A 25,114-nucleotide genomic window follows, 5' to 3' on the forward strand; every position below is an offset into this window, starting at 1 on the left:
TTCGGTTTTTATCATATTAGTAAATGAATATTGAATGATGATGATAAAAAATTAAATGTATTTATAATTAATTTTATTATAATTATGTTAAATCGATGATTTTAAATCGAATTGAATTGATTTGATTTATAATAATAAGCAAGCGAAGTGTATAAATTGTGTTATTAAATAAATAATTGTTGGTGATTTTATTTTTAGATAGTTGGTAATAGAATTTTGCAAAATTGGTGGTAAAAACATTGAGGTCAGTGTCTAATGGCGTTCGTCGTCGCAGGTGTCAAGAATAATTTATTTAAAAAACCCGTTGAATAAATCTATTTAAGAGACAAAAATAGAAATTGTTGAAACGATGGCGGAAGCGGCTGTAGAAGAACGAACGGCGTCCAAGTTTTACTGTCACGTGTGCAATGTTCAGTTTGAGAACGCGTCAGCTGTACGTCAAGTTTCCATAATGTTCACGATTATGGAGGCCCCAATTAAATTTTTTTTCAACTTTATTATAGAATTATACTTGCCCACATTGCTGTAATGGTTTTATAGAGGAATTGGACTCAAATGGCGATAACGATGAGGAATTTACTGATGTTACTGACTCAGAGGACGAAAATTATCAGGTAATCAATTTTTTTTTATTATTTTTTAAGGATTCCTTGTTAAAAAGTGAATCATAAACGCATTTTTTTGTTTAATTAATAAAGATTGGAGATTTATTGATTTATTAAGTGATGTAATATTTTGACATGCAATGTTTTTGAATCTAGAAAATTCTAAAATTATTGTGGTTACATTAGTCATAAGATAACAGTGTTTATATTAAATTATTTATTTCAGTTGTTTAATTATGGCCCACTGCGATTGTTTCCACAAGCTGAGGATAGGCGACGATTCTTATTGAATCCTTCATTAAGGAGCAGGTACGCCGCAGTACATCCCCAATCCAGGCAGCGACCCAGGTTCGAAAGGTTACCAAAGACATTCACAAAAAATACTCCTTCTTTTTCTATATTTGCATGATAAATTTCTTTTTGGTTGCATTTACTGGGTCTTTATCCTGACTTTGATCTGAAATATGCTTAAAAAATTAATAAATTAACTGATTTTAGGAATAATCCGTCAAATATACGCAGTCAAATCCCATTTGAGGATCTCATCCAGGAATTTGTAGTAAATTTAGGCGTTGGAGTGAATTGGGGAGGAGCCGGTAGCATGGTTTTTTTAGGAAACCCCGGCGATTACGCTTGGGGACATGAAGGGCTTGATGCGGTCGTTAGTCAACTTTTAAATCAAATGGATACATCAGGTTAAAAAATAAATCAAATCATAAAATTAATTAATTGGCGAAATTATTGCAGGACCACCACCTTTATCAAAAGAAGTTATTGATGCTTTACCATCTGTTGATGTTACTGAAAGTCAGGTAAATGCAAAGTTGCAATGTTCTGTTTGTTGGGAGGACTTTCAGTTTCAAGAGAAGGTGCGTCAATTGCCTTGTCAACATGTTTATCATGAACCGTGTATACGTCCTTGGTTGGAACTACACGGAACTTGTCCAATTTGCAGACAGAATTTGGTTACGGGTGAACAACAGAATAGTCAAGATGATAGTCAAACTAATCCTGGTAAGAACAACTAAAACTAACACTAGATTTAGAGTTAGAAACATTGGGTTTGCAAAAAGCAAATTTTTAGGTTAAGTTCTTATCTAGAATAATCATCTGGTTTAGAAGGATCAGAAAAAGTATTGTTTTTATTCTAATTAACATTAAAATAATCATATTTTCTTATTTTTTAAGGGTTTTGCTAGTAAATGATTAATTTTTTCTGTAAATGGTCACTTTATATGCAAATGCAAAGGAGATAGGCCAAGCAGGACATCCATTGTTAGAGTTTGCGTTGTCCTTGGCGCCATAGAAAATAGATTCGTAGAAATGCAGTTCTCTAAACAAAAACTTAGTACTAAAAATTGCACGCATGTGGCGCCATCTGTTGGGGATATTTTGGAATTATTCAGCTAAGAATCCAACCACTAGAATACAGGTTGGATTGGGTTTATATATAAAAGCTCCAACCACAGAATAACTGTTTGGAAACTATTTGAGTGGCTCCAATTAACGCTATGAGCATTAACCTAACCAATGTTAATGTTAATATTTTATAGAATTAATTTAAATATTTCAATCATTTGAAACAGTAAAAGTCAACAAAAGATGGCGCTAGTGTCAAATTAGATTTTTGAGTTGACAGTTCGTGTATTGACAGTTAGGAAAAAAAATTTTTAGGTTTAGTTCTAACATAAAATAATCATCTGGTTTAGAAGGACCAGAAAAAGTATTGTTTTTATTCTAATTAACATTAAAATAATCATATTTTCTTATTTTTTAAGGGTTTTGCTAGTAAATGATTAATTTTTTCTGTAAATGGTCACTTTCTTTATATGCAAATGTAAAGGAGATAGCCCAAGCAGAACATCCATTGTTAGAGTTTGCGTTGTCCTTGGCGCCATAGAAAATAGATTCGTAGAAATGCAATTCTCTAAACGAAAACTTAGTACTAAAAATTGCACGCATGTGGCGCCATCTGTTGGGGATATTTGGGAATTATTCAGCTAAGAACCCAACCACTAGAATACAGGTTGGATTGGGTTTATATATAAAAGCTCCAACCACAGAATAACCGTTTGGAAACTATTTGAGTGGCTCCAATTAACGCTCCGACTGGTTGGGAATTCCTCATATGAAATTACCTATGGTAATTACACCTGTCAAATAATTCCGCCACATTTGAATATCACTGCATCATATGACATGTGAGATTGTATCTGACGAGCTTCCAACCTATGAGCATTAACCTAACCAATGTTAATGTTAATATTTTATAGAATTAATTTAAATATTTCAATCATTTGAAACAGTAAAAGTCAACAAAAGATGGCGCTAGTGTCAAATTAGATTTTTGAGTTGACATTTCGTGTATTGACAGTTAGGAAAAAAAATTTTTAGGTTAAGTTCTAATATAAAATAGTCATCTGGTTTAGAAGGATCAGAAAAAGTATTGTTTTTATTCTAATTAACATTAAAATAATCATATTTTCTTATTTTTTAAGGGTTTTGATAGTAAATGATTAATTTCTTCTGTAAATGGTCACTTTCTTTATATGCAAATGCAAAGGAGATAGCCCAAGCAGAACATCCATTGTTAGAGTTTGCGTTGTCCTTGGCGCCATAGAAAATAGATTCGTAGAAATGCTCTAAACAAAAACTTAGTACTAAAAATTGCGCGTATGTGGCGCCATCTGTTGGGGATATTTTGGAATTATTCAGCTAAGAACCCAACCACTAGAATACAGGTTGGATTGGGTTTATATATAAAAGCTCCAACCACAAAATAACTGTTTGGAAACTATTTGAGTGGCTCCAATTAACGCTCCGATTGGTTGGGAATTCCTCATATGCAATTACCTATGGTAATTACACCTGTCAAATAATTCCGCCACATTTAAATATCACTGCATCATATGACATGTGAGATTGCATCTGACGAGCTTCCAACCTATGAGCATTAACCTAACCAATGTTAATGTTAATATTTTATAGAATTAATTTAAATATTTCAATCATTTGAAACAGTAAAAGTCAACAAAAGATGGCGCTAGTGTCAAATTAGATTTTTGAGTTGACAGTTCGTGTATTGGCAGTTAGGAAAAAAAATTTTTAGGTTAAGTTCTAACATAAAATAATCATCTGGTTTAGAACGACCAGAAAAAGTATTGTTTTTATTCTAATTAACATTAAAATAATCATATTTTCTTATTTTTTAAGGGTTTTGCTAGTAAATGATTAATTTTTTCTGTAAATGGTCACTTTCTTTATATGCAAATGCAAAGGAGATAGGCCAAGCAGAACATCCATTGTTAGAGTTTACGTTGTCCTTGGCGCCATAGAAAATAGATTCGTAGAAATGCAATTCTCTAAACAAAAACTTAGTACTAAAAATTGCGCGCATGTGGCGCCATCTGTTGGGGATATTTTGGAATTATTCAGCTAAGAACCCAACCACTGGAATACAGGTTGGATTGGGTTTATATATAAAAGCTCCAACCACAGAATAACCGTTTGGAAACTATTTGAGTGGCTCCAATTAACGTTCCGACTGGTTGGGAATTCCTCATATGCAATTACCTATGGTAATTACACCTGTCAAATAATTCCGCCACATTTAAATATCACTGCATCATATGACATGTGAGATTGCATCTGACGAGCTTCCAACCTATGAGCATTAACCTAACCAATGTTAATGTTAATATTTTATAGAATTAATTTAAATATTTCAATCATTTGAAACAGTAAAAGTCAACAAAAGATGGCGCTAGTGTCAAATTAGATTTTTGAGTTGACAGTTCGTGTATTGACAGTTAGGAAAAAAAAATTTTAGGTTAAGTTCTAACATAAAATAATCATCTGGTTTAGAAGGATCAGAAAAAGTATTGCTTTTATTCTAATTAACATTAAAATAATCATATTTTCTTATTTTTTAAGGGTTTTGCTAGTAAATGATTAATTTTTTCTGTAAATGGTCACTTTCTTTATATGCAAATGCAAAGGAGATAGCCCAAGCAGAACATCCACTGTTAGAGTTTGCGTTGTCCTTGGCGCCATAGAAAATAGATTCGTAGAAATGCAATTCTCTAAACAAAAAGTTAGTACTAAAAATTGCACGCATGTGGCGCTATCTGTTGGGGATATTTTGGAATTATTCAGCTAAGAACCCAACCACTCGAATACAGGTTGGATTGGGTTTATATATAAAAGCTCCAACCACAGAATAACTGTTTGGAAACTATTTGAGTGGCTCCAATTAACGCTCCAACTGGTTGGGAATTCCTCATATGCAATTACCTATGGTAATTACACCTGTCAAATAATTCCACCACATTTAAACATCACTGCATCATATGACATGTGAGATTGTATCTGACGAGCTTCCAACCAGTTATAACGTTAACTGAAACAAAGCTATAATGTTAATGTTAATATTTTATAGAATTAATTTAAATATTTCAATCATTTGAAACAGTAAAAGTCAACAAAAGATGGCGCTAGTGTCAAATTAGATTTTTGAGTTGACAGTTCGTTTGAATTTTTAGGTTAAGTTCTAATATAAAATAATCATCTGGTTTAGAAGGATCAGAAAAAGTATTGTTTTTATTTTAATTAATATTAAAATAATCATATAATTTTTTTATTTTTAAATATAGCAAGTTTGGCACTTCAGCAATTATTTCAAGTCGTTCAGCAGAGTTCCGGTTCGAATTCAAATCTATCTTCATCGGCGGGATCTTCGAATTCATCGGCAACAAGCAGTTCCAGTTCTAGTTACAATAGCGATACGAGAATGTAGAATACTTGTAACGTACGGAGAAAAATACAGAACGCAGAACGGTAAGAAGTCCGCTTCAAAAAAATTATTATTTACCACTTATAAAAATCTTTTATTATTTAATTTAAATCGGGGATTTTTTTTTTAAAGTATTAAACTGTTTTTTATAAAAAAAATCGTTACAAGTTATCTACTGATTGAGAAAGTGTTGGAAAAAACCGTAAAGTAATGTTAGTAACTTATTTAATTTATATAATTCGCTTAAAATGCAAAAAAATGCGAAAAATGGGTACATCTGTAAAGTGTACATAAAATAGATTTGAAAAGTGAGTTTTTTGTCATATTTTGTACATAATCCGCGTTATTATAAATACTTCATCTTCCGTTTAGCTTTCGTTTTTAATGGTAATCTTTATTTCGTTACAAATCAGCAAGAAAATTTGATTATTTAAATTACACACATTTCGTGATGAATAAATAAAAAAAAATGGTGTAGATATGTTTTATTTTTTAAACCATTTCATTTCCTTAGAAACATTAATATTTGTCAACGTCTTTAATCGAAAGAAAATGTTATTAACACTTCATAACAAAAACTTACTATTATTTCGAAAAATTCGAATCGATTCGAGATATTTTGCAACTCATCTTTTAAAGCGACCACCATTAGAATTTCCTAAACATGCTTCTAAACGTGCCTCTCACAATGACGGAAGCGATAAAGAAGCTGAACTTTGTCATTTAATTGGTAATCGTGAAATCGTTGGTTATGGCTCAAACGGGGAACCTGCGTACTTCGATTATCCGGCGTATCCATTTCCATCGATTCGTTGGAAAGAGTGCTCGCCCCAAATTGCGGCGCTACGCGAAAAAGAAAAAGGCGATTGGAAAAATTTGGATTGCAAAGATAAAAGAGCTCTGTATCGGGCGTCTTTTCGCCAAACATTCGCTGAAATGCAAGCTCCAACCGGGGAGTGGAAGTCAACTTTTGGGTTCACTTTTATGTTTGTTAGCATCGCGTTATGGATTTATATGGGTATTAGGGTTTACGTGCAAAATCCGTGGCCGAAATCTTACAAAGAGGAAGCAAGGGAGGCCCAATTAAAAAGAATTTTGGATTTACAAATCGAAATTTTACACGGGCTTTCATACGAATGGGATTATGAGAATAAAGAATGGAAAAAAGGATGGTTTTAATTGTATTAAAACCAGATTATTAAATAAATTACGATTAAAATATTTATATTATTACATTATTATTGTATTTCAATAAATATCACATATTTTATCTGTAGAATAGATGCAATTACTTATTCTTTTTGTTGAGCACGTTCATAAGATTTTTGGTCATAAAATAAGGCCTCTCTCTTGATCCATCGTTGCGTTCGCAATCTTCAACTAAAATTTTAAAAATAATTAATCAAAAAATACGTGTTGTAGAAAACAACTTACGGAAGCACAAAAATAAGGTATCAATAGCCATTATATAAACTTTGAAGAAGACCGATGCGATCAAATACGTGCAAATCGCAATAAAAATGATTGGGATATAAACATAATTTAATTTGATGACGCTTACATAAGTTAAAATTGAATAAATAATACTTGAAACACCAATTACAACAATAATTTTGCTTAAGAAGAACAGAAAATCCGTTATCTAAAAAAGAATTTGTATCAACACCAAATAATGATTATGTTAATAATTGAGGAGCGTCTGTTCAAAAGTTTTCAGCGTAATTTACTAGTTTGGTAAAAACTCCTTCAAATTTTGTACTAATTTTTTGATTCTGTTGATGAGGACATCTTTTTAGCAAAGCTTCAATAATAAGGGCAGTCTCAGAAACTTTTTGAATAATCTACTAATGGCACTTCCTGAACCATATTATGAAATTTATAGAAAACATGGGACATTGAAAGTTTTGGAAGAAAACTGGGCTCTGTATGATATCAAAGACCTTGAACAGTATTATAAGAAAGAAGTAGATATCCGTTCAGTTTGCTAAATTGTTGCATAATTACCCTCAAGATATGTGTAAGCAGGAATAAAAAGAAAGAAGTAACTCTTGTCAAGCAGTTTAGTGACAGCTGAGCTAATTTAACGGAGTTGGCAGAATTGGTAATCACTGCAAACTGATTACAGCTTTGCAAAATTATTTAAATCTTATCTAAATGGTAAAGAACTCTTTTACAAGTGTTCAAAATGGTGGAAATCATTTGGAAATAGGGTTTCTAAAATTTCTTTACTATGAAATAGCCCCTTTTGAGCAGACGCTCCTCATTATTATTACCTTATCTAAAACGAAGACTCTTAAAATATTTCTAATAAGTAGATTAAAAGCATCTTTGGCACTAGCACAAAAGTTTTTGCCATGAACGGCACACATAATGTAAGCGTTACGATTAATGAATTTTAAAAATTTCTCCAAACACCAAAAGAAACATTTTAAACAGCACATTATCGCCCTTGTTAGCGCATTATCGTATTTCTTCAATTTATGATCGATGTATTCCAAAATCACTCTGATAATCCGACAAATCGTAATGATTAATGAGCCAAAAGCCAACGTTCCGATGTGATATCGCAACGTTCTTAACGTCGATGTTGTAACGTTGAAAAACGGAACGTTCTTTTTCTCGAACGTCCAATACCACGTTGCAAATACTCCGGCTAGAATCATTTCGCAAAGAGCCGAGATGAAGAAAACGCCCCAGAAAAATCCAATGATGTTAAAAGCTAAAAATTAAGAAAAAAAATCAAATTAAGTAATTAATTAATTAAAGGATTAATTACCGTGAATGTAAGGAACGTAATTATCGTTGCTTGTTTTAATAAATTTACAAGTAGCCTCGCAGTATTCACCCAATTTATTGCCACACTTAATAAATGTATCAACGTTACATTCATCTCCATTCTAAAATGAATCGTATTAAATTAATAAATTTTTGAATAAAGTTTAAACGTCAATGTGACACAAATTCAATGTTACCAACTGTAACTAACTTCACAACAATTTTATGAAACGTCATGTTTTTTACGAAAATTAATTTTTAATACATACTGCATAGTTGCAATCACATTTATTTGAGTCAAAATTTCTAACTTCATATAAGGGGCCTCCCACGGTTGAGATGTAAACAGCTACAGCAATTGTATAACAAATCACACCAAATTGAAGTATCCACGGAATTATAGGGAAGAAAAGCGCTGAAGTAGTCGAACTAACAGCCCTACGAAAAATATGTTAATAAAAATAAAAAGTATCAAATTAAAATACCAACTTGCTCCCTTCCTGAATTAAGGCAATCGCCAAAACAATTCTTTTCCGTAAAAACACCACGATTAAAAATAAAAGACCCAAAATCACCGAGAGGATGATTAAAATCCACATCCATGTTGATGGTTTTTTAAATGCTCTATCAAATGAATTTGTAGCATCCTCGTATTTATATGGATTATCTTTATAATATTGGTATTGAGTAACGCTGTAGTAAACACCTAAAATTTTTTCAATTATCGACTGCGTATTTGGTTGCATAACTTACAAAATGCTAATCCCGCCAATGCACCAAGAATTGATAACCAAACCATAACAGGAGCGATCCATCTCAGTAAGACGATGTAAATGATACAAACAACGATACTTAAACCAATTCCGAGTAAGATTTCTTTGTACGAATCTTTAATGTCGTTTACGACGTTCATGCCGGCCTATTTAAGTTAAATTATTAAAATAATTAAGAACATTGCTAAATATTATTGAATAATTAAATGATTTTAAATTAGCATTTCGCGCGCGCAATTCAAATTTTGCACTAGCGCCATCTTTTAAAAAACAAAAAAGTGAGGTTATGAATACGACAAGAAACAGAAAAATTAAAGTATTACTCTCTCAGTCCCAAATTATGATATACAAAACTCTGTAAATTGCTTTATTTGTAAAATTAGTAATTCAATTTGTAACTTAATTTAAATATATGTACAGGGTGGGGTCACAGAACAGTAGTATATGTACAGGGTGGGGTTTAAAGGGAACTTTTCTTTCTATGTACAGGGTGGGCAAATTTGGTTGTTACTATAGGCTATCTCAGAAACTATCAGAGATACGAAAAAAGTAGGTGCCATATCCCGGTCTCTTTTTCCGAGACTAATCCAATCCCGCAAAAACCAAACCTCTACCTTCTTTTGTTTTTAAGTTATAGCCAAAAAGTCACATTTTCGCGATTTCAAAAAATGCTCATATTTCATTTATTTTTGAAATTGGAGAAATGGGGTTGATACGTTCTTAAGACACTTTTTTAAGTAGAATACACTGCCGTTGAAAGATTTTAAATATACTTGTTGGTTTTTGAGATACAACACAAAGTTGTATTTTTTTAAATACAAACTATACTTGATTATGATGTTACTGAAAAAAGGATATTTTTAGCTTTCCAATGATGTATCGCATGCATGGTGTATGTGCGGAAAATAAGTGTTATTTTTCAATTCCAAAATAATAAGGGCTAATATTCAAAATTTTGATTATAGTAGGCGGGTTCGAATAGTAAATACTACCTAGTTGCTATAGTAACGTGTGTTTATTTGTCATCTAGTTAAAAAACTTAAGTCAGAAATTGTAATAGGTAGTTTTTTTAAAAACTAATAACATTCAATTCGAAAATGGAATTCAGTAACTATGAAAAGTATGATATGTTGGAATGTTTTATTCACAATAATGACAACGCTGATGCTGCGTGTGAAACATATCTAAATCGCTACCCAATCAAGTCAATTTTTAACCGCCTGAAAGAAAATTTAATCAACTATGGATGTTTTAAAAAATCAAGACCACAAAAGTATAAAATTCAAGGTGCTGAAAATGTCGCAATTGATGTAATTGGAGCCGTCATTGCAGATCCATCCATCTCCAGTCGACAAATTGAAGCGGATTCAGGAATTTCTAGACGCCGTGCTCTAACTATTTTGAAAAACAATAAATTTAAACCATATTTAATACGGAAACGTCAACAGCTTGTAGAAGGGGATTCTCAAAGGCGTCTACAATTTTGTATATGGTTCGAACAACAATGTTTAGAAGATGCATCGTTCCCAAGAAAAATTATTTGGACTGATGAATGCTATATATCTAGCAATGGTATCTTTAATCGTCATAATAACTAAATCCTCATCAAACTATTGATATTCAGAGTCAGGGACGATTTGGCTTCAGCGTTTGGTGCGCACTTCTTGGAACTTAATGTTAGTGTATAAAATTTACGATGGAAAATTAAATGGCCAGAGGTACCACCAAATCATATCTGACAATATTATAAACAATTATATGGACCAAATCCCATTAATGGAAGCACAATATTTTCAATTTTGGCCTCTAGGCGAAAAACAAAAGACGATAGCGCTATAAGGTTTTCGGCATTAGCAGTTTCTCGAAAAACGAGATCATGACATGTAAGCTACTTTTTTTCTAACTCTTATAGTTTCCGAGTTAGCCTATTCGGACATCGAATTTGAACCACCCTGTACATATAAGAGATAGAGGAAAAATGATATCACTGTCTGAGGCTCGGATTTTTATAAGAAAGTTAATGGCGAAAACCGCATTTCGATATCTCTTACGGTTTCAGAGATACAGGTGTTTTTGAAAAGAAATGATTTTGTAAGAAGAGCTATAACATCGGTGGGACAAGATTTGCCAGCAAATTGGGAGGAAAAATTAATACAATTTGGACTATAAAATGGACTTAATTAACATTGGGAATATGAATGAAGTACCAGTGAGTTTTGACTTACCATCAAAATTTACGTTTGCAAAAAAAGGCAGTGATGACATAAAAATTGTAACTACTGGACATGAAAAATCCAATTTCACTGTGACTTTAAGTGTTCTTGCTAAAATCGTAAAATATTAAATAATATTTCTGAGTACGTCGGATTAAAATAAAATTCTACACTGAATTGAAATGAGCAACTAGAAGAAGATGAAGCTATAAATGAAGTGGAAGTAAACGATCAAGAAGAAAGCAACGAAAATAATCACGAATCATTTATTTTTGTCGGACTTCGATTCGGATTGACCAGGTCATGATTTTATGATCTCATAGAATACTTATCTTCCTACACATAGTAGGTACATAATTTGTTTTATTTCCAAAGCAACTTTTTATGTAGAATTCGATGGAATAAGTTAGCTTTCCCTCAAAGCAATATTTTAGTAGTTGTAAAAATTCAGATTTAAGCCATACAGAACTGGTGCATGATTTTGCTGTTTTCTGGCATTGTCATAGCATGTTCTGGCTACTACAGCCATTAACATAACTTTAATTATGAACCGTTTGCTTTTACAATGCCTTTCTGGTTCTGCTTCATCCAGCGTGATGTAGAATAACCTTTTAACTTGCAGATATTTTAACTTTACGTAGTTGTAGTTTTGACACAACTGGTTTGACTCTTGTAAAGTTTAGAGAAATGTATATCATAATTTTGGATAGAGGGAGTATTATTTATAGATTACAAAATAGAAACAATAAATCCAACGACTCGATGAAGCAACAAATAAAGCGACAAAACAACACCTATAATATATGTTACCTTTTCAATTTCAGCTAAAATTTTAATATTATTTGTAGAACTTATTAGTTCATCGTTATTTATAATATCACTTGGAAAACCTGTTAATGCATCTTTAAAAGGAACACACCTATTAAGAACTAAAAATTGCAAAAATTAATTATTAATTCATCAAAAACACACATAAATGACAACAAAGAGGATTTATTTTAGAACGGAAATCATTTTTAGATGACAAAACAACACCTACTTCGAAAATTGAAATGTTATTAGATGAAGGAAGAAGACCAAAGATTCTTTAGATGTTAAAAAATCTTGATTTATTTTTACCTGTTGAGCTTCAACGCTGTCTGAGAAACGATCGACTGCGTATTGGACAACAAGACCAAGCCAGCTGCTTGCAATATCCAAAAATTTTTTCACTTCGGATACTTCGTCTCGTTCAATGTTGGAAGATCTTGGTATTTTCAAAGATCGACGATCCTCGATTTTGTACAAACATCTCTTAAGAACTGATAAATATCGAATTTGGAAAGATTCACAACAAAACAACACATTTCATGGACATAAAACAATAAAAATAAACATCTTTTATACTTACTTTGTTCGCTTTTTAAAACCCATTTGGCGCAATCACCCTTTTTTACTAAACTATCCAAAGATTCATTTTCATTTATATCATATTTGCACACTGTTTTTGATTTATCATTTTGATTACTATTTTCAATATGATAATAACTCTCTTTTGGACAATTTTTAACACAAACCTAAAAAAACAATTAAATTAAGAATTCTTTAATATTTTAAAGCGTTTATTATACTTGTGGAGTGTTGCATCCAGTAAATGGTACAGATGGATCAATACATTTCGTGAGATCGAAAAAATGTAAATATGGTTTGTCTTTAACGTGGGCATCGTATCCACATCTACTTCCATAGGAATCTCTCGGTATCAATAATTTTTCTGGATCTCCGTTTACAAAGGCTTAAAATTAAATTGTTAATTTTTTTTGATTATTTTTTTATTTAATTTACCAAAAATTCCGATTCCGATCCAGCATCCGATAAAAACCAAAAAAAGTAATAGGCAAATCACATCTGTACAAGATCTTCCTTTTAATGGACCATTAAAATCTGGATTATACGATATTCTTTCACCTAAAATTAAATTTAAATTAATTAAAATTAATAACCTGTCAAAGTCAAATTATTAGGGTTTCGGTTGGTATTATCTAGGGTGTTTTAAAACTGTGACACAAACTGAAAGTCTAATTTTAATTGTTTTTTTAGATCTCAGTTTAGTGTTAATTAAAAAAATAATGTTTCTACTTGACGTTTAAGGTTAAATAATAAATTTAAATTAAAGTGACGTTTTAATAACGTTTTCTACTTTATCGACGTACCATTTTATTTAACTTATAAGTTAGACAACCAATCGAACGCATTTTTATGCAAAACATTAATTTACAACAATTTTAATTTTTAATGAATCAAAATTTGAAATAACTTTAAACTCAATAAAAACGAAATAACGTGTTTTTACTTGGCGCGTTCATTAATTTGGGGGTCAATGAACTGTCTAGACTCGAAGAGGCTGAAATTAATAACTTTATTCGCAAAGTTTGTTTACGCGCACGCCCTTTAAACATTTTTGTGTCGTTAAAATGTGTTTGTTTGATCTCAGTTTAGTGTTAATTAAAAAAATAATGTTTCTACTTGACGTTTAAGGTTAAATAATAAATTTAAATTAAAGTGACGTTTTAATAACGTTTTCTACTTTATCGACGTTTCATTTTATTTAACTTATAAGTTAGGCAACCAATCGAACGCATTTTTATGCAAAACATTAATTTACAACAATTTTAATTTGTGATGAATCAAAATTTGAAATAACTTTAAACTCAATAAAAACGAAATAACGTGTTTTTACTTGGCGCGTTCATTAATTTGGGGGTCAATGAACTGTCTAGACTCGAAGAGGCTGAAATTAATAACTTTATTCGCAAAGTTTGTTTACGCGCACGCCCTTTAAACATTTTTGTGTCGTTAAAATGTGTTTGTTTGATAACTTACCGTAATCGTATTCGTCATCTCGATTTCGAGTCATTTTTAGCAACAAAAACAAGTATTTTTTCGAAAAAAGTTATAACACCCACGTACACATTAATTTTGTGGCTTAACGAAACCGATAACACTATTTAACTTTTATCTTGATAACGAACGACCGCAATAACTTCGTTTTAAGCATTGACCTTACCGATGAAGTTGTCAAGCATTTAAGGAATGACCTCGAGAAAATAAGAAATAATAAGTAACTTAACGTTCATTTAAACTTATTATTTTTATCTTTATCCGTATAAATCTTGTATTGCTTCACAGATATGGTTATAATAAGATAAGCGATTGATTATAATGTATTGGGAAAAACAAACAGTTTTTGTAGTATGTATTTATTTCTTTTGCATTGTTTAAAATGTGACCTACCTTATAAAATCGTGCCAATGTCGTTTATTGTTATATTTTTTAATTTTTTTCCAACTGATAACGTTAAAAGAAATTGAATCACGCTTTTTATGAGTATTATTTATAATTAATTTATTAAAACTCACCGATATCGTTGTCAGCTAAAGCGCTTCTTGATCCCCTCATAGTTAAAGCTCAACTGAAAACTTATCACCTCGAATAGCTTTGATAAAAACACTGTTTCTAAATTTCTCCGAATTATCCTGTTAACTCCATTTGAGTCATCGAATGTTTATTTCAAACAAGTTTATTAATTGTAATCTAATCGATTCAAGTATCCATAAATTTCCCAATATTTTTTGTAAATCGTGAAAGGATTTAATTAATATTTAACGTAAAAATCGTTGGGATTACTGCTTTCATCTCTTCTAATTCTAATTTAATCCTATCTTATCAAATACGACTGATTAATTAAACACAAAGTAAATATTCACCCTAAACAACATAGAAAAAGGAAAATTTTAAAACGTGTTATAACGACGGTTGTTGGAGCGCAACTGAATTCATTTCTCTGCACCGAATACACAACGTTGGTGACCTTCTTAATGTTGTTTTCACAATTACTCCTCTTAATTTCGCAATAATCCTTTTCTTGTTATGATTAGTACGACGAAATGTTTCGATAATTTTTCGATTTAATCCATTTAATGAAAAAGCGGCTATTTTAAAACGAATAATTTCGTAAATTAGCACAAACGCCGCTATTTTTAGATTTAAATTACAAATTCGTTCTAAAATTGTGACAGTTAATTTAAATTTTGACGTTTCACAATAAAAATAAATTTGTCGATGGCGACATCTATGATTAAAGTGACTAATTTTAATTTTTAATTAATCCCAACTTAAACGTGAACAATTATTGATATTTAATTATTAATATTAAAGCATAACTTCATAACCTAATTAAAAATTAAATTAGATTACTTCTTGTATTTTAAATAATTTTGCGTTAATACCTCTACGTTAGAAGCTAAGAGATGTCGCCACCTTACAAGGATTTAACCCAACATTAATTTAAATAAATAAAATCTTTTTATTAATGAGCTAATCCGTTACATAATTAAAAAATGGAATCATTTATAAATAAGCAATCTCGAATCATGAAGATTTTTGCTTACAATTGGGACTAAATCGTTTTTTTGAGGTTATGTAAAACGTCAAAATTAAATTTTTTTATTTTTTAGTAAATTAATTAGAAATGACGTTAAAAAACTTATCATACAGAATTATTGTAATAAAATAATTAAAACCTAATCTTTTTTTTCGCCTAATTTCGATTTAACCATTTCCTTAAATTGTCCTAAAATAAGATTTTCTCTTTTGCTTCTTTCCTCTTTACTAAACATAGCCAAAGCGCGTTTTTCATCGGCGGAATAGATTTGATTTTCTTTTCTTATTCGCACAGCTTCCATTCTTCGATGTCTTGAGCCGGACATAACATATCCAACCGATTCGTACGAGGCTATTTGATCGGAGGTTAACCCAATTTCTCCTCTTCTTGGGATTCTTTTTCCTTCTGCTACATAAGCAGCCATAGCTGCTCCTTCTCCAGGTAATAAAGCCTTCCCCATTTCTTTATGTGATAAAGTTGTTAAAGGTTTTTGTTCTGGTCCGATTGCGTCGTCTTCATCGTCTGATGTTTTTTTGGTTTTAATTTTGTTTAAATCTTTTTCAACCCATTCGTCTTCTTGGTTATCATCACTAGAACTGGAGGAAGACACTTTTTTCTTTTTCTTTTTATCTTTTTTTCGTTTCTTCTCCTTTTTATTTTTCTTACTTTTCTCTTTTTTCCGCTTTTTCTTTTCCTTTTTCTCTCTAATTATTTCTTTATCATCAGATTCACTCCCGGATGAACTCGTTTTTATTTCTTCCATTGTAGGACTTTTTCCCCAAATATGAGGACAATCTTGTACCCCAATTAATTCCCTTTCTTGTCTACGCGCCTCCATAAACTCCTCTTCTTGCGATTTCGAATGATGCTTGAATTTTCGATCGAAACCATTCTCTCTACTTTTATAGAGGTTATGTTCTGAATATTTTTCATCTCGATGCCTTGTACCTGATCTAGATCTCGATCTTTTATGCTCTTTAGAACGTCTTAAGGAAGAAATTGGTGATCTTGAACGCCTTCTATATGGTTTACTACTCATTTTAACGAGATATTTTACAATCAATGTTTATGACGGTTTAACATAACCTCAATATAAATTAAAACGTCAAATCTAAAATATACAAAATAAAATAGCGGCAAATTTAAAAATTTAAATCTACGCCTTAAAGAAGATAATCTTACGTTAATTAATAGTGTATTTTACGATTTTCTTAATAAATTAATTATTTTGACAATTTAACATAACCTCAATATAAATTGAAACGTCATCAATTAATGTTTTTGACAATTTAACATAACCTCAATGAAGTTGAAACGTCAAATATAAAAATTTAATATAATTATTTTAATTAAATACATTTATTACATTTCAAAAGTGTTTTATTTTATTTATTATTACTTTAATATCATAATTTAGTCTTTTTTGATATTAATATCTCAAATTAAAAAAGAAATAATAAACATTTTGTTTACATAACAATCATCTAAAAAACACTTCCAAGAATTATAAACACATTAAAATATGTTATTCAACACTATTTATAGCAAATAATATCTAATTAACAAGAACAAAAACATTGGGGCCAAGATTTTTTAATGGGATCTAAACGTTTTGTTAAAAAGACTGACACAAACTCTTTTCTCGTTTTTTTTTAACACGTGATGGTTTAATCACGGCTTTAATAACAGTTTAAAGTGTCCCCGAGCTATCAAGGAGGTATAAATTAAGAAAGTTGTTTGCAACACTCAGTCTTTCTCGTTCGAGCGAAGCTTCAAGCAAACTTGTTATATTACAAACAAATAAAATGGGTAAAGTACAACTATTATTGGTATTTTCCATTGTATTCTTAGTAACATACGTTTACGGCCAAGGAAGTAAGTAAATGAACATTTAAAATAACATTTATTTCTTTGTAATTTTTTAGAAAGTTGTCCTTTGGCCAGCAAGGTCACTTCGTGCAGTCCAAAATGCAAAGACGATACCGAGTGTTTCGGTAAAAGATGTTGCAATAACATTTGTAACACAAAATCGTGCGTTGCCGAAAATATAAGAGGCGGAGATGATGATTATAAAGGTTCAAAGAACACTGCAACTGGGTCTTATTGTGGAAACGTAAAATGTAGCGCGTTTGAAAAGTGTCAAATAGATCGCACCACAAATCGTCAAAAATGTGTTCGATCTTAATACAAAAACCTTTTTTCTTTACTTTATACAATACTACTATCTTTATTTAATCAATATGTACAAAATAAACAGATAAAGTAAATTCTTGTGGTTTTTCTTGTTTTAATTCATCACAAAAACCTTAATTTTTAAGTTTCCATCGTCTTAGGCATGTAATAAAAAGCTAATAGAATTGGAATGAAATCGATTAAGAAACATATCTTCTAGGGTTGATAATGAACAAAATTTATTGATAAAGTTTTCCGCCTTTGTTTTTTTTATATTAAAACGAGTACACTACTTTTAGATAGATTATATTTGCCTATATTTGTCTCAGTATTTTATGTATATCTTCTATTCTTCATATTTTTGTATATTTCTCAATATTGACGCATCTAATAGCAATAGTGCAATAGAGCAATATTAATAGTTAACGATTTCTGTAGTTGAAATACAGTAACCTGTAATTTATAGTTAACCCATCTAATAATAGATGGTGCAACCTTAACAAATACAAAAATTCTTTATTAATTTTTATTAAAATTTTTTAACGGGTTGTTGATTATATTAAGCTTTGTGTTCCTGATCCCACCGTTGTTGTTCTTCATTTTTAACATTTTTATTCTGTTTCTCGCACGATTCAGTTTGGTCTTCCATCGGATTAATCTTGTCGTTCGATGGAAATTTTTCATCTCCCGATGGAAGGTTTTTGTCTTCTTGAATATTATTGGCATCATCAACGGAAGCGATATTTTGGAGGCTACACACAATGGTCTCGATATCAGAGATAACATTATCCACGTATTGGGTCCTATCTACCGTTAAAGGCATCTTTTTATAAAAATCTTCAATCTCGCTGTAAATCGTAACAAGCTGCGATTGAAGTTCCTCCAATTTCTCCAAATCTTCGTCTTTTGTGCTATAAAAGAAGTCAAGGAATAAGTTAAAATTGTGATAGATATTTTTACGGGATATTTACCTTTCCATATCTTTTACGTGGGTTTCGGGGGATTCAGGGACGACGCCGTTCGGTTCCGGATGGGCATTTTCCATTCTATCCCCGTTGGACACGAGAATTTTGGTGTGTATTTTCGAGACGTAAATGTCGAGGGACTCTGTTTTGGTTAGACGTCGCTCGGCAACGAAATGAAGCCGGGTATACAACGAATTTTTTTTTGAATGGCAACGAAAGATTCGGTTCGGATTCAATTTGAATTTTAAAGTATGTATTTTTGAAAAAGTAAGGGAAATTTTCTGTTTACAGTGTTTTCATTTACGTTAAAGAGCAAAACCGTTTGGCAACCGTTCTGCATTCAATATAAGGACGAGCTGCTGCCAAGTGGGACCCCTTCATTTTTTAAAGGACCTGCTGTTGCGCTCACATAATGAGCTTGTTGCACGGGCCGCAGGCGTTGCTCTAGTCACTTGGGGTTGCAATAGCACGTCCTGCTTTGCTTCCTTCTCCTATCGGAATCAACAGTTATCTCGTCAATCTTGAATATTCAGTTCTTTGTTTTTTTGAAAATCAATGTATTTACTGAATTAGAGTCGTTAGGGATATTTATTTGGTGGAGGACAACGCAGGGTTGGAGGCGGCGTGTGTTTAAATTAATTATGTCGAGTAAATAATTCGGCGACACATATTGCGTTAATATTTCAGACCGAAACTGGGGCGGCAATTCGAATTTTAATAACGGTGGGTGGCTCACAATATTTGTTGCTACGCCCCAAACTATAGTTAGCGGGGCGGCGTACCCATCCACTCGAGGGTGCTGTTAATGCCATAAATAATCAATTAAATAAACATATTTATTGTTGCGGACCGAACCGACTGCCTGTTTACGCCGCAAAATGTGACGCGTCGAACCGATTCGAAAATGTCGTTTTCACAGAAATCATTTTCAACGACAAACATTATTACAAGCGCAAATATATGCAGAGGTGAAAATACGATCGATATGGTTCTTTTGGAATTCTTTTCTGGAAATTTCAATAATATTATAATATAGTTTTTATATCATATCATAAACTAGAATCTTTAAGCTACAATTTAACATATTAAGCATGCCGTTATCTATAATAATACGGATGATATGATTTTTTGAAAATTTCGTATTATTTTTAATTTATAAATTTGACAGTTTCTTCTTTAATAATTATTTCCTGGAAATTTCAATAATATTATAATATAGTTTTTGTATCATATCATAAACTAGAATCTTTAAGCTACAATTTAACATATCAAGCATGCCGTTATCTATAATAATACGGATGATATGATTTCTTGAAAATTTCGTATTATTTTTAATTTATAAATTTGACAATTTCTTCTTTAATAATTATTTCCTGGAAATTTCAATAATATTACCTTATAGTTTTTATATCATATCATAAACCAGACTCATTAAGCTTCAATTTAACATATGAAGCATACCGTTATCCTTAAAAATACCGATGATATGATTTTTTGATAATTTCGTATTATTTTGATTTATAAATTTAACAGTTTCTACTTTAATAATTTTTTCCTGGAAATTTCAATAATATTATAATATAGTTTTTATATCATATCATAAACTAGAATCTTTAAGCTACAATTTAACATATTAAGCATGCCGTTATCTATAATAATACGGATGATATGATTTCTTGAAAATTTCGTATTATTTTAATTTATAAATTTGACAATTTCTTCTTTAATAATTATTTCCTGGAAATTTCAATAATATTACCTTATAGTTTTTATATCACATCATAAACCAGACTCATTAAGCTTCAATTTAACATATGAAGCATACTGTTATCCTTAAAAATACCGATGATATCAATTTTTGATAATTTCGTATTATTTTGATTTATAAATTTGACAGTTTCTTCTTTAATAATTATTTCCTGGAAATTTCAATAATATTGTAATATAGTTTTTATATCATATCATAAACTAGAATCTTTAAGCTGCAATTTAACATATCAAGCATGCCGTTATCTATAATAATACGGATGATATGATTTCTTGAAAATTTCGTATTATTTTTAATTTATAAATTTGACAATTTCTTCTTTAATAATTATTTCCTGGAAATTTCAATAATATTACCTTATAGTTTTTATATCACATCATAAACCAGACTCATTAAGCTTCAATTTAATATATGAAGTATACCGCTATCTTTAAAAATACCGATGATATCATGTTTTGATAATTTCGTATTATTTTGATTTATAAATTTTACAGTTTTTTTCAATAAATTTCATAAATATTGTAATATAGTTTTTATATCATATCATAAACTAGAATCTTTAAGCTACAATTTAACATATCAAGCATGCCGTTATCTATAATAATTTTTTTGCTGGAAATTTCAATAATATTACCTTATAGTTTTTATATCATATCATAAACCAGACTCATTAAGCTTCAATTTAACATATGAAGCATACCGTTATCCTTAAAAATACCGATGATATCATTTTTTGATAATTTCGTATTATTTTGATTTATAAATTTGAGTTTCTTCTTTAATAATTTTTTCCTGGAAATTTCAATAATATTATCTTGTAGTTTTTTTATCATATCATAAACTAGAATCATTAAGCTTCAATTTAACATACATATCATATCAAAATTCCTAAAAACACAGTTAATATGATGTTTTGAAAATTTATCTACTATTCATAAATTTGACACTTTTTTCTCTAATAATTTTTTCCTAGATATTTCAATAATATTACCTAATAGTTTTTATATAATATCATAAACTAGAAGCTTTAAGCTTCAATTTAACATACAAATCATATCATGATTCTTTAAAATGCAGTAGATATGATTTTTCTAAAATTTCGTGTTATGTTGATTTATAAATTTGGCAATTTGTTCTTCAACAATTTATTCCTGGAAATTTTAATAATATAATCTTATAGTTTTTATATCATATCATAAACTAGGATTTTTAGGCTTCAATTTAACATACATATCATATCAAAATTCTCAAAATTACAGTCGATATGATTTTTTGAAAATTTAGTATTATTTTTAATTTATAAATTTGACAGTTTCTTCTTTAATAATTTTTTGCTGGAAATTTCAATAATATTACGATATAGTTTTTAGTTCATATCATAAGCTAGACTAATTAAGCTTCAATTTAACATATGAAGCATACCGCTATCCTTAAAAATACGGATGATCTGATTTTTTGAAAATTTCGTATTATTTTGATGTATAAATTTGGCAATTTCATCTATAATAATTTTTTCCTGAAAATTTTAGTAATATTACTTAATAGTTTTTATATCATATCATAATTAAAATATCATACCAAAATCGTTAAAAACACAATCGATATGATTTTTTTCAAAAATTTCTCGTTATTTTTTAATTTATTCTCAACCATATCATATTCGTATCTTTGAGTAGTTGAAACGTCTCGAAATTGCTTTACGAAACGGAAGAAAGGGTTTCCAGCCGTTTTTCAAAAGGAATTTTTGTTGCAAAAAGGTTGTGTATACTCTTGAAATGTATCGTGCATTCTTAAATTTAAACGTGGATGAGCACGCAGTGAAATTTACCTTCCCGCTGGACCGTCGGGTTGGCCCTACCGGGGCGCGTTGCTATAGCACCCGAAAGCAAAATTTATCGACTTGTTTATGGAAACTTTTTGTCCGGTAACGTATTACCGTGCCATTTTTCATGTTCGGGCGGGTTCTGCCGTTGCAGATTTTAAACTATGATATATACACGGATGTATCATCGAATTTTATTTTTACATGTTACAAAGGAAAATAATTAGCAACAAAAATCGTTTTATACTCATTCTGATTTGTTGGGATGATGATCTTAAGTTTAAATTTTTGATTGAGATGGTTCCGTTGATAACTCTTTGAATGAAAAGGAGGTGCTTTTTGAGGTTTGTGTACCCAATTAGATATCCTTTTTCGTCACAACCTAAAATCTTGGTGATTACTCCTATTTGTACGTTGTCGTTGCACATAATTGGACCACCCCTGTTTAAGATGCAATCTGCGGTTATTGAAGAAAATGCGTTTTTGGTACATCCAAAGTCATCGTTGATTTTTCCGCACTCACTCTTTTCCACGGCAACCATTTTTTCGCATTTAACACTTCGCTCGTTGTTTCGAGTATTTTTTTCTAACCTAGCCATAAATGAGATGTCGCAATTTGCTATTTCATAACTATCTGTAACATTCCCATATTTGATAACGCGATTTTCCAAAATGCTTTCTTTTAACTTAATCAGACAAAGATCCTGATTGAAAACAACGCTTAATATTTTCGAAATAAAATTGGTTTCTCTCCAAATCAACAAACCAAATCCAACGTGCGCCGTTTTTGGGTTCAAATCCAAACAACATTGTTCCGAGGTTAAAACCCAATCTTGGCTTAACAAAGATCCGGTGCAAATCACTTCATCGTTATTTTTGATAATTCCTAAATACTTATAACACCGCTCCATCGATTCCAACCTTTCCACGTGCGATAAACGGAAATTATCTCCTCGCATTAGCTTAAAATTAATTAGAACTAAAACAATAATTACTTTGACGTTGTCAGTCATTTCTAAACAAAGACGAAACAATTCCGGCAAAGGAGCTGATTAAAATTTCATTGCATCAAGACTTTAGTTGACTTCACTTTCGTGTTGGTCCAAAAATTCTTTTTTCGTCTATAACCTTAAATATTTTACGATCTCGATCCATAATAGACGCAATACCTTGACTTATTGATGCTTTCTGTTCTAAGTGAACTACGTTTTTGGAACAAAAATGTGAAACTAAAAATCTCCGGGTGTATTGGAGTTAGTTTCGTTCGGGGGAGATAAATCCGGGTGAATCGAGAGCGTTCGTCCGCCATTCAAATGGCGGATTCGAGGGGGTCGCAACGAAGCCGCCGATCTGTGAGAACGGATAAATAAAACGCCCGAATCGACTGGATGGGGAAATAAATAGCTTCGAGTTATTGGATCTCGTTTTTACATCCGCGAGAGCGTTCGGATGGGGATTAGGTGCTTTTCCGGTTACTACAGTCAGTCTCGTTCCACTCGTGATGCATCTTGATTAGTAACTGATTTTGATAAAGTGGAACCGATTTATTACAAAAACTCATTAAAGAAATTAAAAATTTAATTTTTAATAATATTGACATGATATGTATGTTAACTTGAAGTTTAAAGATAAGGTTTCTTTCAAAATATCATATTAACTGTGTTTCTAGGAATCTTGATATGATATGTATGCTAAATTGTGCCTTAATGAGTCCAGTTTATGATATGATATAAAAACTAGAAGGTAAGATTATTGAAATTTCCAGAAAAAAACTATTAAAGAAGAAATTGCCAAATTTATAAATTAAAAATAATACGAAATTTTCAAAAAATCATATCGACTGTAATTTTGAGATATTTGATATGATATGTATGTTAAATTGAAGCCTAAAAATCCTAGTTTATGGTATGATATAAAAACTATAAGATTATATTATTAAAATTTCGAGGAATAAATTGTTGAAGAACAAATTGCCAAATTTATAAATCAAAATAACACGAAATTTTAGAAAAATCATATCTACTGCATTTTAAAGAATCATGATATGATTTGTATGTTAAATTGAAGCTTAAAGCTTCTAGTTTATGATATTATATAAAAACTATTAGGTAATATTATTGAAATATCTAGGAAAAAATTATTAGAGAAGAAAGTGTTAAATTTATGAATAGTAGATAAATTTTCAAAACATCATATTAACTATGTTTTTTGGAATCTTGATATGATATGTATGTTAAATTGAAGCTTAATGATTCTATTTATAATATTATTGAAATTTCCAGAAAAAAATTATTAAAGAAGAAACTGTTAAATTTATAAATCAAAATAATACGAAATTATCAAAAAATTATATCATCGGTATTTTTAAGGATAACGGTATGCTTCATTTGTTAAATTGAAGCTTAATTAGTCTAGCTTATGATATGATATAAAAACTATAAGGTAATATTATTGAAATTTCCAGGAAATAATTATTAAAGAAGAAATTGTCAAATTTATAAATTAAAAATAATACGAAATTTTCAAGAAATCATATCATCCGTATTATTATAGATAACGGCATGCTTGATATGTTAAATTGTAGCTTAAAGATTCTAGTTTATGATATGATATAAAAACTATATTATAATATTATTGAAATTTCCAGGAAAAAATTATTAAAGAAAAAACTGTTAAATTTATAAATCAAAATAATACGAAATTATCAAAAAATGATATCGTCGGTATTTTTAAGGATAACGGTATGCTTCATATGTTAAATTGAAGCTTAATGAGTCTGGTTTATGATATGATATAAAAACTATAA

The 25,114-nt window shown here is 30.3% G+C and overlaps 7 protein-coding genes across 11 annotated transcripts; 3 read left to right on the top strand and 4 right to left on the bottom strand.

Annotated features, from left to right (window-relative positions):
• The first annotated feature begins 226 nt into the window (after positions 1 to 226).
• On the top strand, positions 227 to 5,874 carry LOC111417974 (E3 ubiquitin-protein ligase Iruka-like). 3 transcript variants are annotated; one of them, XM_023050414.2, is made up of 6 exons: positions 227 to 433; positions 504 to 614; positions 832 to 914; positions 1,104 to 1,300; positions 1,353 to 1,619; positions 5,258 to 5,874. In XM_023050414.2, exons 1-6 carry the CDS (start codon positions 350 to 352, stop codon positions 5,398 to 5,400), a joined length of 885 nt encoding a protein of 294 aa, XP_022906182.1. In that variant the 5' UTR covers positions 227 to 349; the 3' UTR covers positions 5,401 to 5,874. The 3 variants fall into 3 exon arrangements, with proteins under 3 accessions (XP_022906182.1, XP_071055576.1, XP_022906180.1); XM_071199475.1 differs by having other exon boundaries at positions 260 to 433; positions 832 to 962; XM_023050412.2 differs by having other exon boundaries at positions 260 to 433; positions 832 to 953.
• A 75-nt stretch (positions 5,875 to 5,949) lies between these two features.
• LOC111417975 (cytochrome c oxidase subunit 4 isoform 1, mitochondrial-like) lies at positions 5,950 to 6,576 on the top strand. The gene has a single exon (XM_023050415.2). The coding sequence runs from the start codon at positions 5,950 to 5,952 to the stop codon at positions 6,574 to 6,576; it is 627 nt and encodes a 208-aa protein (XP_022906183.2).
• A 28-nt stretch (positions 6,577 to 6,604) lies between these two features.
• On the bottom strand, positions 6,605 to 14,697 carry LOC111417973 (Choline transporter-like 2). 3 transcript variants are annotated; one of them, XM_023050411.2, is made up of 12 exons: positions 14,557 to 14,697; positions 12,983 to 13,105; positions 12,769 to 12,932; positions 12,549 to 12,714; positions 11,969 to 12,087; positions 8,926 to 9,091; positions 8,662 to 8,878; positions 8,442 to 8,610; positions 8,174 to 8,294; positions 7,671 to 8,116; positions 6,832 to 7,039; positions 6,605 to 6,777 (listed from the first exon to the last, which is right to left on the bottom strand). In XM_023050411.2, the coding sequence occupies exons 1-12, from the start codon at positions 14,594 to 14,596 to the stop codon at positions 6,686 to 6,688; spliced, it is 2,031 nt and encodes a 676-aa protein (XP_022906179.2). In that variant the 5' UTR covers positions 14,597 to 14,697; the 3' UTR covers positions 6,605 to 6,685. The 3 variants fall into 3 exon arrangements, with proteins under 3 accessions (XP_022906179.2, XP_022906177.2, XP_022906178.2); XM_023050409.2 differs by lacking the exon at positions 11,969 to 12,087 and adding an exon at positions 12,278 to 12,459; XM_023050410.2 differs by lacking the exons at positions 11,969 to 12,087; positions 14,557 to 14,697 and adding exons at positions 12,278 to 12,459; positions 14,021 to 14,303.
• A 936-nt stretch (positions 14,698 to 15,633) lies between these two features.
• Positions 15,634 to 16,855, bottom strand: LOC111417977 (NKAP family protein CG6066). The gene is made up of 2 exons (XM_023050417.2): positions 16,764 to 16,855; positions 15,634 to 16,692 (listed from the first exon to the last, which is right to left on the bottom strand). The coding sequence occupies exon 2, from the start codon at positions 16,618 to 16,620 to the stop codon at positions 15,721 to 15,723; it is 900 nt and encodes a 299-aa protein (XP_022906185.2). The 5' UTR covers positions 16,621 to 16,692; positions 16,764 to 16,855; the 3' UTR covers positions 15,634 to 15,720.
• Positions 16,856 to 17,299: 444 nt separating this feature from the next.
• Positions 17,300 to 17,848, top strand: LOC111417980 (waprin-like protein). Its single transcript, XM_023050419.2, has 2 exons — positions 17,300 to 17,456; positions 17,507 to 17,848. The coding sequence occupies exons 1-2, from the start codon at positions 17,387 to 17,389 to the stop codon at positions 17,764 to 17,766; spliced, it is 330 nt and encodes a 109-aa protein (XP_022906187.2). The 5' UTR covers positions 17,300 to 17,386; the 3' UTR covers positions 17,767 to 17,848.
• A 417-nt stretch (positions 17,849 to 18,265) lies between these two features.
• On the bottom strand, positions 18,266 to 18,882 carry LOC111417990 (uncharacterized). The gene is made up of 2 exons (XM_023050429.2): positions 18,725 to 18,882; positions 18,266 to 18,664 (listed from the first exon to the last, which is right to left on the bottom strand). The coding sequence occupies exons 1-2, from the start codon at positions 18,796 to 18,798 to the stop codon at positions 18,313 to 18,315; spliced, it is 426 nt and encodes a 141-aa protein (XP_022906197.1). The 5' UTR covers positions 18,799 to 18,882; the 3' UTR covers positions 18,266 to 18,312.
• Positions 18,883 to 22,508: 3,626 nt separating this feature from the next.
• Positions 22,509 to 23,267, bottom strand: LOC111417976 (serine protease ami-like). Its single transcript, XM_023050416.2, has one exon. It carries the CDS (start codon positions 23,265 to 23,267, stop codon positions 22,509 to 22,511), a length of 759 nt encoding a protein of 252 aa, XP_022906184.2.
• Between the last annotated feature and the right edge of the window lie 1,847 nt (positions 23,268 to 25,114).

Source organism: Onthophagus taurus, chromosome 10 (genome assembly GCF_036711975.1).
Source record: "Onthophagus taurus isolate NC chromosome 10, IU_Otau_3.0, whole genome shotgun sequence".
NCBI lineage: Eukaryota > Metazoa > Arthropoda > Insecta > Coleoptera > Scarabaeidae > Onthophagus > Onthophagus taurus.

Bases quoted from the DNA above. Each gene is read 5' to 3' on its own strand.
- LOC111417974 (XM_071199475.1), top strand. From the start codon at position 350: ATGGCGGAAGCGGCTGTAGAAGAACGAACGGCGTCCAAGTTTTACTGT. The intron at 434-503 runs GTACGTCAAGTT...ACTTTATTATAG, and splicing joins AGTTTGAGAACGCGTCAGCT to AATTATACTTGCCCACATTG. The intron at 615-831 runs GTAATCAATTTT...TATTTATTTCAG, and splicing joins CAGAGGACGAAAATTATCAG to TTGTTTAATTATGGCCCACT.
- LOC111417975 (XM_023050415.2), top strand. From the start codon at position 5,950: ATGTTATTAACACTTCATAACAAAAACTTACTATTATTTCGAAAAATT.
- LOC111417973 (XM_023050409.2), bottom strand. From the start codon at position 14,596: ATGAGGGGATCAAGAAGCGCTTTAGCTGACAACGATATCG. The intron at 12,460-12,548 runs GTAAGTATAAAA...GATATTTATCAG, and splicing joins GGTTTTAAAAAGCGAACAAA to TTCTTAAGAGATGTTTGTAC. The intron at 7,040-7,670 runs GTAATAATAATG...ATTCTTTTTTAG, and splicing joins GAGTCTTCGTTTTAGATAAG to ATAACGGATTTTCTGTTCTT.
- LOC111417977 (XM_023050417.2), bottom strand. From the start codon at position 16,620: ATGAGTAGTAAACCATATAGAAGGCGTTCAAGATCACCAATTTCTTCC.
- LOC111417980 (XM_023050419.2), top strand. From the start codon at position 17,387: ATGGGTAAAGTACAACTATTATTGGTATTTTCCATTGTATTCTTAGTA. The intron at 17,457-17,506 runs GTAAGTAAATGA...GTAATTTTTTAG, and splicing joins ATACGTTTACGGCCAAGGAA to AAAGTTGTCCTTTGGCCAGC.
- LOC111417990 (XM_023050429.2), bottom strand. From the start codon at position 18,798: ATGGAAAATGCCCATCCGGAACCGAACGGCGTCGTCCCTGAATCCCCC. The intron at 18,665-18,724 runs GTAAATATCCCG...CTTCTTTTATAG, and splicing joins CACGTAAAAGATATGGAAAG to CACAAAAGACGAAGATTTGG.
- LOC111417976 (XM_023050416.2), bottom strand. From the start codon at position 23,267: ATGCGAGGAGATAATTTCCGTTTATCGCACGTGGAAAGGTTGGAATCG.